Genomic DNA, 14,180 nt, shown 5'->3' with positions numbered 1-14,180 from the left:
AGGAGTAAAAAGTTCTTCTGGTCACAAAGCAATCAGTCTGCTTTACAACACACACAGTAAATGGTGTATTCAACCGGTGACAACATGTGTGGTTGCAGTCACCATTTATTCTGCTCCCAGGAGGCACGAGGGGCAACTCTAGCAACTACCACATCTGGTTGTTTGGGCCAGCCCACTTCTGATGTGCACGGCTGCCAACATCAGCCTCTGGGATTGGTACCTTGTTTGTGGAAGGAAAGTGATGTATGGCTGCAGGTAAGTTGTCTTCCTCGAACTTATTCTTCCTGCTGAAATCAGGTCCTCTTTTCTGCCCAACACAACGGAAACAGGGAGTGCTGCTTGTTACTAGCTGCTGACCTTGGCTCCCACACTTCACCTCTCTGAGCCTCCGTAACGAAACTGAAACAGGATGGACGGTTCTCTTTCTTTTTGCGAGGGGGGTTGCTACAATCCTAGCGGATAACTGGTGATCATCTTAAAATGCATTCGTGTACCCTGAAATCTGAGAAGGACTTTGGTGCCTATAAACTAGTGAGATTAGTTTTCTTTCTTTCCGTTTACATCCATGTTCTCATTTGATTTTACCCTGTGATGAGAACAGCTACAATAAGTAAGAGGAACATCTTTTTATGTGTCACTGGTGATGGCAGAAACGAGTTTCTTTCTGTTTCAATCCACATTGATTGGTTCTGACATTCCAGACAAAGCATTGTTCAAAGTACTCCAAGGAGATACACAGACACACGGTCAGGGTCCCTGCCCTCGTGAAGCTTACAATCTAGAGAGAGACTTCCTCTCACTGAGCATAACCAGCAATTCCAAGCTGCCTGTGATGAAGACCCCTGATGGGGGCAAGGCCATCCTGGGCTGTGGTGTCTGGGGCAGGGCAGGGAGGACCTGGGTGGGTGGAGAGAGGAGAAGTCCGTTCCATGGAAGAGCACATCGCAAATTAAGTCACAGGATCAGGAAAGCTCACAGCTTGGGCGGTGAGACCAGGTAGCAGAAGTCCAGATGCATGGAAAGCGGGGATGAGGCAAAAGGCTGGTTGGTGCCTCACCGTCAAGGCTAAAGAGTTTGACCTTTATCCTTTGGTAACAGAGACAATAAAAGGCACTGCGGTGGAAGTGGCATCGCAAGAGTTCCTTTTGGAAGAGTAACTGGCAGAGCTATTTAGAAGTGAGTGAAGGGGTATTTTAAGTATTGAGCACAGTGATGAACTCAGAAATGTTAAGGTCCTTCTTAGCAGAGTCTGTGATTCTAAAATGAAAGACTAGGGCCCCCCCCCCAAAAAAAAAATTAGGAAATGACCGTAATAATCCATGGAAGGGAAAGGAAAAGATAGGTTTTTTAAAAAATGACTAATTGAATACAATTCTTTACTAAATACTGAATCTCTCAAGAGAATCTAAGCCTGGTCAGACATTCCCTCTGTCTTACAGTCCGTTTTTGTGCCAGACCTCATCCCTTTAGCTAACTCACTCCTCGGGCGGCAGAACACATGCCAAATACGTAGCCTGGCCCTGATCCTACTAAAACCAGACACTCACAGCTTGGTCTGAGCCTCCACTGCAGACAACTTAAAAAGATGGACGAGACTTGGACAGTCATATATGACTTTGCAATCACACCAATACATTCAAGCTCATTAAGAGCAAGCAATTTTAACTACTCCCTCATCTTGAGAACCAAGTTTCTGAATTAAGAGGTTTTGTAAGTCGACTGACCACAATCAAACTGTGAGAAGCAGATAGTTAACAGACAATCAGGAAATTATTGTTAAGCAAAGAGGTAAAATTTAAAATTTTAAAAAGCAGCTCTAAATGTTCATCCCCTATTAGAGAGAATTAGTCTAATACACTTTTGTTTGCCTTTGCAACCCAATTCCAGTTTGTTGGCTTAACTTTGGGGATTCCTTATTGTAGGAAAAAAATAAGATGGACATTGAAAATAACAAGCCCTGGTTACAGGCAAGGCTATGAACTGAACAAAGTACAATAATTTCCACAACACCTTGACTGTTGTGGAAATAATGGTTTATATTTATAACTGAAATTACTTCCCATCTCTCTCAAGTTTAGTGGTGTTGCGCTTCAGTAATAAAGGTGTCACATTACAGGTATCCAATTCCAGTGTCTTCATGTCTCACCAGTCAAACAGAGCGAGGAGCTACTATTATTGGATTACACAGCAATAAAAAAATACTCCCCTAGACAGTGATTGCACTCTTAATGAACAGAAAAAACACTTCTGTGGGAAACTAATGTTTAATAAGCCCCCACCAGGAGCCAGGACCAGACTTTGGGTGGTGGGAGGGGAGAAGGGGAGAGTGTAGAAAGACAGACAAGATACTGGCCTGGTCCCAGCGCCATGCGCACAACCCACGCTCCCGTGTGGAAGGCACGTCTTTGTGCACAAATAATAATGACAAGATAGAAGTGTCCTAACAGGTTACTTTTTCAGTGTGCTCTGAGAAGGTGGCGTGGAGGAATGAGGTTACTCCTAATGGGGAAATGAGTCCAATTCAGAGTTTGGGAGAGAGAGGCATGACGTTTAGCGTGAACGTAACATGTTTAAAGGTACCAGACTCACAGATACAACTCATATTATAAACATGCTGTAGCTTTACATCAATTGTAAAGTAACCCAAGGAGCCCAGGTATCGAGTCAGAAGGTCAAAGTGCCCCCAGGTCTCCTGTGGTTGCCTTCGCTCATTTACATGCACGTGTCAAAGCCTTTCCCAGGTCCGTGCACATTAGGAACTGGATGCAAAACTGCATAGCTGGTGTGCTCCAAATCTGTTGGATGTATATAAAGAAAAACAGAGAAAGCAATGCTCTTCAAATGTTAACCCTGGGTACCTCTAAGGGGTGGGCATACAGGCGATTTTAAAATTGTACGTGCCTTTATTTGTATTTCTGCTTATGCAGTGAATTTTCTCAATAGACAGTACTTATTAAGTCCATTTTCCTGATTATATATTTTTTATTATTTCATAAATCTGTTTTCCTGTTGCAAAAATAATACACCATATATACATACATACATTTTTAAAAGAGACCAATATAAAATTGTAAAAGAAACAGATAGAAAAATCCTAGGCACTCCTCTCAAAAACAACCTCTGTTAACAAGTGGGTTATTATCTCCCATAACATGGTTGCTTTATGCAAATACAAGGTGTATATATATTACTTTCATAACCAGAAAACTCTACAAATGTCTAGATAAATCCACATAGAAAGGTCCTTTGCTGCTCCCAACACTTTAAAAATAAGTATCTCAGTGACAATAAGACATCAGTGACATTTGACTTTGTCCATTTATTCAAGCACCAGAAGAGATCTTAAACGATTTGGACAGACAGCCTCTGTGTTAATGGCATCACAGGGGCCAGGGGAGTGTCTTGGACACTTGAGTAGGACAAGCAGCTATTACCTTGGACCATTAAAAGGCACTTTTGGAGGGGGGAGGGGGAACTTCCTCAAGAGAGGACCGCCTTTGCTCCTCTCTGCAGGTGGCAGCTGGTGCTGCTTTGCTGATTAGTGAAATACGAGCCACAACCCTAGGTACACAGACGGCCTGCCACCAAGAGGCTGCCCAGGTTGTGGGTGCGCCCTGACAGCCAGTGGCGTGTGCAGGAGGACTCCCCAGCTGAGGTCTTACTAAAGCTTCTCCAGTCACGCATTCTCTAAAGGCAGAGCGATGTCAGAGCAAGCAAGGGCGCTGTCAACACCCCCAGACGCAGGGACCCAGGGAGCTCAGGCACCCACGTATAGGAGACTCGGACCGCACACCGCTGGGGAAGCCACATCCTACTCTTGGCAAGTCACCCCGGCAAGGCGCCAGGAGGACCAGGGACGGCTCCTCACGTCCCGCCACGTCGAACAGGGAGCCCGCCGGGCAGAACGAGGGCCTGGTGAGAACGGGCCTCCTGGTGAAGGTCACGGTCTCCAAAACCAAGACGGGGCGGAGGCACCCCTGAGTCAGCAGTGAAAGAAAGGAGGGTGGAAAGTGGTCCCCACGTGCAGGGCATGACCTGCTGACTGTGGCGGAAAACGAGGCCAGGAGAGGGGCCACCGCCCGCAAGCTGTGAGCTGCAGCCGACAAGGTCAGTCTGTGGGTGAATCGAGACGCACGGGGGGCCACCAGCCGGCCGGCCAGGCAGATGTGACCGGTGTGGGGCAACAGGGCACTCTGCTTTGGTTTAACGTGGACGACGGGCTTGGGGGAGGGACCCCCCAATAAAGGGCGGTCGTGCCCCGGCTGGACCACGTGCCTCCGGAAGCCGTGCCTCCTCATTGGCTGTCGAATCGGTGAAGCCGCCTTCTCCTTTCTTCTTCGGGCGAGAGGCGAAACCCGTAGGGTGGGGGGCTGTTTCTGCTGTTTCCTGGAAGGAGAAAGCACGGGGGGAAAATCAAACACTGCCAAACCCCTGCTCTGATGTTTACAGGGCACTGGTTCCTAGGATTCCAAGGGCGGATTAAAAAAAAAAAAAAAAAGACCAATGGCTTGGGTGTCATCTTTATTTTAGCACGAAACAGAAATATGACAAACATATTTCAATGTTATCTCTCAATGCTGTTATTTTTAGCGTGGTCCAGTCTGTGAGCCTAATCTGACTCGCTCCGAAGCTTCTCGCCAGTCCTCACGTTTTACTTTTGCTTCCTCCGTGCCCCATAACTAATTGGCCATCGCAACTTCCCTAATATCTCAAGGGCTTCGTTTCTTTCTTTTAAAGCTCAGAGGTCAGTTGTAACCGTCTCTAACTTCCCCACCAAGTGTGCTGGTTGCTTTCTCCTGGTCAGCCTTTGGGACCCCCTTTTCCTCCCTCTAACCGGTGCCTCCTCCCAGCCAGGGTTTCACACCAGCTGGAGCTACACGAGCACCCAGGGGGGCATCGGGGACCACGGGGCATCGGGGCCCACGGGGTAGGGGCAGCATTACCATAATGGCCAACATCTAGGCAGGCAGACAAAACTGCAGGCATAAGATCATATGAAGGACAATGGAAATCAGTACTGAAAAGGGTTTCTGGGGGCTGCAAACATACCAAAAATATAATTTACAATGATCTAAGCATTTCAATCATTACATAAAAAACAAAACAAACAAACAAATAAAACACTCTTCCAGGCATTGTGGGGTCACGAAGGAATAAAAACAGACAGCCCTCGACCTCAAAGCCCCAGCAACCTGATGTAATGAGTGAGCTTCAATACCCTCCATGAGGCCGCCATGTAGGGCTTCACTGATACATATGTAAGCAGCAGGTTTACTTTTAAGCACATGGACCTGAAAGATGGCACCTTTCCACTTCTGTGCCTCCGCTGACCCTGTTAACTCGCTCTCAAAGGCCCTCGCCCATCGCCTCCATCAACCAATAGTCTGACTTCTTTTCCCGCCCCATCCAAACCGCCCAGCCTCCTGGCCACTGAGGATGGGAGAGCTCCCTCCCGATTCAAGCTCTCCAGCTTCCAGCACCTTCCTGCTGGTAACCTTCATGTGACAGTCACCACATCCTGCCAGGAGTGCAGCCACCTGGTCCCACCTCTTCTCTCTCCTACTCGGATCATAAGCTTTAAAGCAACAGGGAGCATCTCGGACACTTGGTTCTGCGCCCCAGGGCTGGGTACAGTCCTGGACACGCAGCCGCTGTTCAATAAACCTATGACTTACGGCTTCTGAGGTTATATGGTACAGCCAGACAGTGACATTCAACATTGCCCACTGAGATTCTGACACGACGGGGGGTGGGGGGGTGAGGGTGGAGGGGCAAATACTCTGGAACCATTAGCCTGGCTGGGAAGGGTGGGTGGGCAGGGGGGTTCGAGCCAGAGGGGAAAACAAGGGGGGAACAGTGGGTCCCTCCTGCTCACTCTCCAAGTGTGGTGCCTTGTCAAAGATGTTTACAGGCGACAGAGCAACATGACAATCGTTAAGGATCTGATGCAAAGATGGGAGAAGAGTGTGAAACTGAGTCAGGCTGCTCAACCAGGAACTGGAATTTCGGCTGTCAGGCAATGAGAGGTTTTCCAGAGGCAGTCCAAGGTGGCCCTGGGTGTTTCTGCCTCCCCTCTGCGATGGAGCCAGTGCTTACACAGATCTGGCTCTCCTCTCCTGAGGCCATGGGGGAATCACCCCTCTGACCCCCTGTGACCCCTCCTGACCCCGTGACCCCTCCTGACCCGTACACCCAGAAGTGAACTGGGCAGACCTAGCCCCACACTCGCTCCTGCTGGGGAAATGCTACCTCATGGTTCTTTTGATACAGTGAAGTGTATGTCAAATTTATCAACTTTCACTGAAGATGATGTTCAAAAACATATTATAGGCTTGTAAGGCTTTCATCATAAAGATTTTATGAATACTATAAGATTCAGTTTTACTGGATATGGCTTTTGCCATACATATTTGTAAAGAAAATTCTCTTTGTTTGAAGAGATACATGCTTTGAAATTAGAAAGAAACGCGTGAATCCCATTAGCATTAGTCTATACTTAAAATAGTTCTGTGTTATAAAATCCCAGTCCTGCTTTCCCTTTAACAGTTGTTTTTAACAAGACTATTCCTAATTGAGCGTCTGCGTGCAGGCCAGGATGTGACACCCATGCCAGCTGGGAAGGGAGCTCTGAGGACCAGCTGTGGGCGGGGCAGACGCAAGCTCAACGTGGCATGTTGACTCGGCTTCAGGGCACAAACCCACGCAGCCCGAGAGCACGCTCAGACACCCAAAGGGAATCACGGCGTCGAAGAAAGAAAAAGCCTGAGAATTAATGTTTTCCCCAAGGGAAATGCAGGCAGAAACTAAGAGAGGCCCACTGTGAAGGTTCCCGGGCAGCGGCTCTCAAAATGAGCCGCCATCACAAATGCTCCCCAGACCCCACAGGGCATAAGAGGAGCACAAGCGCTGAGCCAACAGAAGAAACGCCCCACGTCGGAGTAGAAAACTCTCATCAAGAGAGAAAGGATAATCACTCTTCGCTTATAGCGCGCCATTAAGGTGCTCTATTCCAATTTGCTTTCATTTCCAATTTCATAACCCCAGTTTTACAGGTGGGGAAACTGAGGCTTGGAGAGTGTTAGGGATGCACGTAACGTCACAGAGCTAGCATGGGGGGAAGAAAACCTTGAACCTAGGTCTGCTGACTGCAGTTCTGGTTCTCATTCCACAAGGCACTGGGCCATCACTTCTAACGCGCTGAGTTTGTTAAACATTTACAGCCTGTCACCATCCCGTACCCTCCTGCTAAAACCCCGAGTGTCTGTCCCTTTTCTTCATGGGTATTCGGGGAGCTGACTGGCATGTGAAATAGAAAAAGATCCAGCCGAGGCCCTCAACTCAGGGGAACTCCGCTACCATCACAGACGTGACCAAAAAGTTCCCACACGGGGTCCACTGGCGACTAGAGTGGCTCGGCTTCTCAGGGCCACCAGGGGGCCTTGGCTGTAATAGCACAACAACAGGAACGACAGCAGTGCTGGGTCTGTAACCAGGACTGACTGTAGGGGTATTTTAAACCCTTCAAACTTGGTGTTTCTGGTAATATAAAGCCCCGCTCCTGTCTGAAGAAGGACTTCATTGCTTCATTTCCGGCTCTGAACATCACACTGTTCTTAATCTTTCTGGGAAAGTTTTCAACTGTAAATTAATCTTTGACATTTTAAAGACAGTTACATATTTGATGTCAGCTAGCCACTCACGCAAAGCATTTGTCACATCTGTGCTTTGGGTCAGAGCCACACTGGGGACCAGGGGACCAGGCCTCCCGGCTGCTTCCAGCTGTCTCAGCTAGGTCCTGTCTTCCAATTCCCCACCTTTTCATTTATTATTTTCTTTAAACCTGTGTCACAAGTTTTTCTTCTGTGTCACACCACCCATGACTTCTCTTCATAACCTCCAGGATCCTCTGCAGGTATTTCTCGAAGGGTCTTGAAGACATGTGTTTTGATATGCACTTACATTTGTTAAGCGCACAGGAAAGATCTGGACTGGGCTCCGCTGGGTGGTGAGAGGCGGCGAGGGCCCCTGGGGGTGATGGAAACGTGTTGGTAGGGAGTCGGGAGATGCTGCCAGCCCTGCCTGGAACCAGAGGGGTCGCCCAGGCAAGTCTTCATTTCGGCAGGCTTGCGTCGGTTCACTTGTGAGAGGACACTGCTGAACAAGGTCATTGCCAACCAGGGACTTCCCAGGACTCTACAGAGTTTGATGACCTGGGATTAAATCCCAACTGCTCTCCTTTCGAGCTACACGTCCTTGATCAAGTAGGTTACCTTCACTTGGCCTTAGTTTCCTTGTCTATAAAATGGAAATAGCTGCGCAGGTCCTTCCCCGAATTGTCGAGAGGGTGAGGCGAGTTCATGGCTACAAAATGCTGAGTACTAGGCGTGTAGTAAATGCCTGATGAACACTGGATGTTCACGGTTTTTAATCTCTAACTTCATCATGAATCATACGTTAAATGTCTACTTGTTCGTATCTTTAACACTGAGAGATACGAAGCAAAATGGCAAAAACAGTGACTTCTTAAAAGTTGGAGTTCAACTCTGTTTGAAGACCATCTTACCAGGTTTTGTAAAAAAATGGAGCGTTGCTATTACGATATATTTTCCTTCTAAGAAATAGATACCAAAAAAAAAAAGTAATCAACACCGTCCAGTTAGCAGCTCACTTTTGTAACACAGAGAAGCTTTTTTGTCATTGGGAAAACTGGAGAGCCCAGCCAAGACCTTCTTTTCTGCGCTGAGTTAAATCACGCAGTGAACATTTACTGGCCTGGGCGAAACAGCCCTGCTCTGAGGAACTTGGTACAGAACATTAGTATTTATGAGCCTTGCCTCTCTGTGTTCCTGTAAATGGAGGTCAGCCCTCAATTTTACTCAAAGAAACAGCGAGCATGCCTCAGAGAACATCAGGAACAGTTTAGGATGATGTAGCTCAATTATAGCACCAATAGTGAGATCATAAGATTTATTGATTTGTGGTTCTTGATGGAAAAATGTTCAGTTCTCCACCCTTATGTATAATGCAGTAACCTCTGCATTTTACATCTACGGGAGGGGAAGCGATTTCATCCAGATAAGAATTGCTAAAAAGAACAACCAAGCGTTGATGGCCATCTGCCCTACTGCTCACCATCCCTGTAAATAGAGATGTTTAATTTGCTGGTATTTGTAGATCCTGCTCGTGATCTGATGAACACTCTTTACCATCTGGTGAAATTATACTCAAGTGAAGTCATGGGATGACATATCTTTCCCTTAAATTAGGGAGCTAAAAAGGCAATCACTTGTTTCATATTTAAAAAAAAACAAAACAAACAAACCAGGAGCCCTCTAAATAAATCACCAGCATTCTCTGAGATTTCTATCGTTAAATGAAGGCAGCAGCGGGGGGCGCACATTCTCTCTTTGGGAATGTTACTTTCTCAGAATCCCATAAATGACAAAGCTTCCAAAAAGCTCCCATCTTCTGAAAAGATGGCTGTTAAGTCATTTACTGAGGAAGACGGAAAAGGCCTGGAAGAAATCCAAGTGCAACAATTTAGCTCGACATTATCTGAAAAGGGGAGGTGCTTCAGGACAATATGACCACTCTACTTTTTGAGCCACTAATTATAATTATCTATCAATATATCTATCTACCTACATCTACCATCTATCTATCTATCTATCTATCTATCTAAAAATTGACATTCATCTAAAATCTCGTAACTTTCATACAAATGGAAGTTTAATTATGCTCTACAAGAAAGGTAAGATTTACATGTAATTTTAGAGAGAAAAATTCACTTTCTACTCCTCAACCAACCAAGTCAGCAACAGTGGAGATTTTTTATTTCTGAAACAAAATCTGGAATCTCAAAGTAAGACGCTGTGAAACAGAGTTCACGTCGGCTGCTACTTTACCTGCTGTACTTTGCTCCCTGTTCTGGCTGGTTGATTTGGGGAACTGACCTAAAATCAACACGATATAATCCAGTTAGCAATTCGAGTATTGAGGCCACTGCGTCAGGTCTAGTGATTCCTGAATACAGACAACGTATGGTCTGACTTCGGGAGCAAAAAGAAGAAGTGAAGGGAGACACAGTGAATGTTAGCTGGGCAACTGCTACAGGCTCACCCCACTTACTCTCCCCTCCTTTTTAGAAAGTACATACAACTTGAATAATATTCCTGAACTGAACATGTGGGACCAACAGCTAGCTCAAAATACAGAGTATTTCCAGCGCTCATAGCCTCCACATGCTCCCTCCCAATTCCTACCCCTACACCCAAGACTACCCCCTATCCTGACTTCTAAGAGGGTAGATTCATTTATCTATTTTTGTCTATTCATTCGTCCATTGTATGAATGCATTCATACAACATGTACCTTTTGTGAGTGGCTTCATTTGGTGTTATGTTCGTGACATTCATCTGGGTTGTTATATGTGATTTTTAGTTCTACTTATCCTTCGCAGCAGAATTTTCTCATCTGTTTTACAGGTGGAGGCATTGAGGCTGAGAGATTTCACGTAGCTTGCCCAGGCCACACAGCTGGTCAGTGGCTGGGTCAAGGTGTAAGCCCAGATCCCTTCCTACACAGCTCCAGGCATGAGGTGCGTGAGTCATCTTCCGTAATCGCCACCCAGGATCTGCAAACCTGAACAATATCATTGCCTCTGTCGTCATCAGGAGACAGGGTCTGTTTTGAAAGCAGCAGGAACCATTTCCCTTCTGCCTTAGATAAGGCTTGCTGCACACCGCAAGATTTTTTTGGAAAATTGAAAGTATCAGGGATTAGGATCTGCTTTGACAGGTGTACGTTTTAGTAACAGGCCCAGCTGCAAATGTCAGCCTTTGTACTTGACTATCGAGTATTTTTTAAACACAGGACAGCGTGTGACTTCTTCTAGAAATTCTCGACGTGCTCTGTCCCTGCTTGAGCTGGAGGAGCGGCTAGAAGGAAGGAGAGGCTGAGAACTGGAGTGTCCCCCTCTCATTAGGAAGCACTGGGACACGGAGCTTGAAGGCAAACACAAATGGATGTGGATTTTAGTACTAAAGGACGTTTCTATTTTTTAAATCAATTTGTCTTAAATCCTTTGAAAACTGTCATCAAGTTATCAAGAGGGATTTTAAGGACAGTAGGAATGATTTTTCAAACACCCTTTACATACTTGTAATGATGCCTTAGGATGTCAAAATTTTTCCTTGATCTAAAACAGAATGCCCTCTGGTCAGCAATGTGGAGGTGCCTCAGTTTACCTATCATACCAGCTGATTCTGGAAACTGAAAAGAGATTGACTTATCTCCAAGAATACCCCTCCCTATTCCATATAATTTGCAGCTGATTTTTTTTTTTAAATTTAAGGTCATCTAGGGATATTCAATGGACATATGAAAACTCTCAGGAAGCTAGACACAGGGCTCTTGAGGGCGGGGTTGTCTTTTCCCTTCTGCACTCTCACTGCCTGGTACACACGAGGGGCCCTACGAGCCTGGCTGGGGCAGGAGAAACTGGGCATGGGCCTTGTCTGGAGGCGTGGTGTTGAGAACATCTTTTACAACAGAACGCAGAAAGCTGAAGGTTGAATAAGGAAGTCCTAGGTGGCGAGGGAGTTCTGATCAAAAACACGTACTGACGGTCCCTGACTTTCGACGATTCGACTTTAAGAATTTCAACTGTACAAGATGCAAAAGCGATATGCATACTAAATTACATAAGCTAGCCAACATTTTGTTATAAAATAGGTTTTGTTAGATAATTTTGTCCAACTGTAGGCTAATGTAAGTGTTCTGAGCACATTTAAGGTAGGCTAGGCTGAGCTATGATGTTCAGTAGGTGAGGTGTATTACATACCTTTTCAACTTATGATGGGTTTATCAGGAGGGAACCCCATCATAAGTTGGGGAGCATCTGTATACATGACTATGGACATGGACAATGTAAGAAAAAGGATGAAAAGCCTTCAGAATATTAAATTCCCACATTCATCTCAGAAGCTCTAGGGCCACATGGTCCCCGGCGTCTCCTGACGTTTCTGATTGAGATTGCACACCTGCACTGTTGCTGGGCTCCACTCTGGGGACCCTCGGGCCTTAAAGCATTGCCTAGGTCCGAATGGCTGCTTGCTCCAGCCTCCAGACTCCTCAGGCCCTTTGCGGGCTCTGACCCTGCGGCCTGTCCCTCTCTGGTGAGGAGGCCTGCCACTGCCATGTTAAGGGGGGGCCATGGTGGGAAAGACAGGCTGGAGGGGACGTCAAGGAGCCTCCTGGGAGCCTGGAGACAAGTCCCACTGCCAACCTCTTCCTGCTTCTTGATCTTAGGGTGTCTTTGAGTAAGTTTTAATTTCATTATTTTAAAGAAAGGGGAGGCTAGTGGGTCAGAGAGTATTTAAACTATAATAAGTTGAGCTCAAAAAGATAAAAAATGGCCTCCTCCCGAGACACACTGAGTTCCCGTCCTACGCAGCCCGCTTGCTGTGGTGTTCATCCAAAACTGGCTGTGGCTGGACTCCCTGCCTCCTGGCTTTGGGCAGCCCCGGCCCCAGGAGCAGTTTCCATCAAACAGCAGGAGTCAGAGGTGGGGTCCTGGCACCTTCAGTAGCTCAAATGTAAGAGGTGTGGGCTAAGTCAGACAGCGACGCCACGAACGGGGCAGGCGCCCAGCTTGCGGCTGTGGTCCTCACACGTTAGTGTGCGTAGTGATGGAGACCTGTTAAAGATGCAGGTAACTGGGTCCCGCTGCCAGCAAGTCTTCTGCAGCAAGTGGTGGTCAAAGCCCGGGAAGCTGCATTTTAAGGAGACTCCAGGCGACTCCACTGCAGACCATGTATCAAATCACGGAGCAAGGCCGTGGAGCACACACACACTTCCGATGTGGGCTCGCGTCCTGGCCCCACCAGGACCCTGGACAAGTCCATTCTCTTCCCTGGATGGACACTTGACATCTCCACACAGACGCGCGTGACGCCTGGACTGTGGTTCCCTGGGAGATGTCAGGGGCGCCTGCTTGAATGCCCTGCCTCCCTGTCAGGCAGCCTGGCCGTGACTTCCGGCAGCTGGGCAGAGGACAGGTCGTGCTGCGCTCCTTGGCAACGTCCTCCAAGTCGTTTGGTCTAATTCGGTGCCCCTGGCCCCTGACATCGACATTTTTAGTCAACTCTTTATTTGGAATAATTTTAGGTTTACAAGAAAGTTACAACGATAATGGACAGTTCCATCCCAATGCTAACGTCTGACACTGTCATGGTAGGGCCGTCAAAACTAAGGAGCCATGCACAGGTGTGGGCACATCACCATTAACTAAGTTCCAGATGTCATTTGGAATTCACCAGTTTGCCCACTGATTTCCTTTTTCTGTTCCAGGACCCGGCAGCACAGGTAGGTGTCACGCGTGCTTAATCTCTTCCGGTCTGGGGCAGTTTCTCTGGCTTTTCTTGTTCGCCATGACCTTGACCATCTTGAGGACGACCAGCCAGGTCTCCTGGAGAGGCTGTCTCTCTGTTTGGTTGACCTGCTGTCTTTCTCGTGGGGAGGCTGGATTGTGGGCTTGGGGGAAGAAGACCGCAGAGGTGGAGGAGGGGCCTTCCCATCACCTCATGTCAGGGGTTCTTGCTGCCGATAGGACTCAGCACTGATAATGTGACCGTGGGCGCTTGATTAAGTAGTTTGCCAGGTTTCTCCAAGTTTACACTTTTTTGATGAGTTTTGAGGGAATACAGGTTTTGACCCTCGCCACCACGAGTTACCGGGATGAAATGGAAGAGGTTGGAGTGGGTACCTCTAGCAGGCTTTGCCGCTTCCCGTTTGGGGATGAGTGGGATAAGGTGGGGTGTTCCTGACCCTCAGGGCCCTGAATTCCAGGTGAAGTGGTCCTCGAATATTGGTGTGAGCGCATGAATTGTTTGAGAGCGTTTCCGACTCAGCAGGCTTGGCTTGGAGCCCAGGCCACTGTATTTTTAATGAGCTCCCACGTGATCCTGACCTACGCTAATTTTTGAGAACCACAGAGCTACGGTACGGCTCAGAGGCTCAGAGTTTTCTTTCGACTGAAAAGCTCCACCCTGGGTTCCGTTTTATTTACACTTGCCAGCAGGTGGAACCAGAGGCCCAGGACACCGAGTCGGCTGAAGAAAAGGAGGACGAATTCCAGCTAACAAAGCATTCCGCACCGTAAGCAGAAATAGGGTTACTCT

The 14,180-nt window shown here is 47.3% G+C and overlaps 1 protein-coding gene across 1 annotated transcript in view; it reads right to left on the bottom strand.

Moving 5' to 3' along the window:
• Positions 1-634: 634 nt before the first annotated feature.
• RHBDD1 (rhomboid domain containing 1) overlaps positions 635-14,180 on the bottom strand; it is a 136,203-nt gene continuing 122,657 nt past the window's right edge. The window contains exon 7 of the mRNA XM_019668065.1: positions 635-4,386. Coding sequence (XP_019523610.1) covers positions 4,295-4,386 — 92 coding nt within the window. The 3' untranslated portion in view covers positions 635-4,294. The remainder of the gene's footprint in view (positions 4,387-14,180) is intronic.

This window comes from Hipposideros armiger, unplaced genomic scaffold (assembly GCF_001890085.2).
Source record: "Hipposideros armiger isolate ML-2016 unplaced genomic scaffold, ASM189008v1 scaffold_514, whole genome shotgun sequence".
Classification (NCBI taxonomy): domain Eukaryota; kingdom Metazoa; phylum Chordata; class Mammalia; order Chiroptera; family Hipposideridae; genus Hipposideros; species Hipposideros armiger.
Note: the sequence above shows the minus strand (reverse complement) of the source record. Positions and strands in the feature narration are given on the sequence as shown.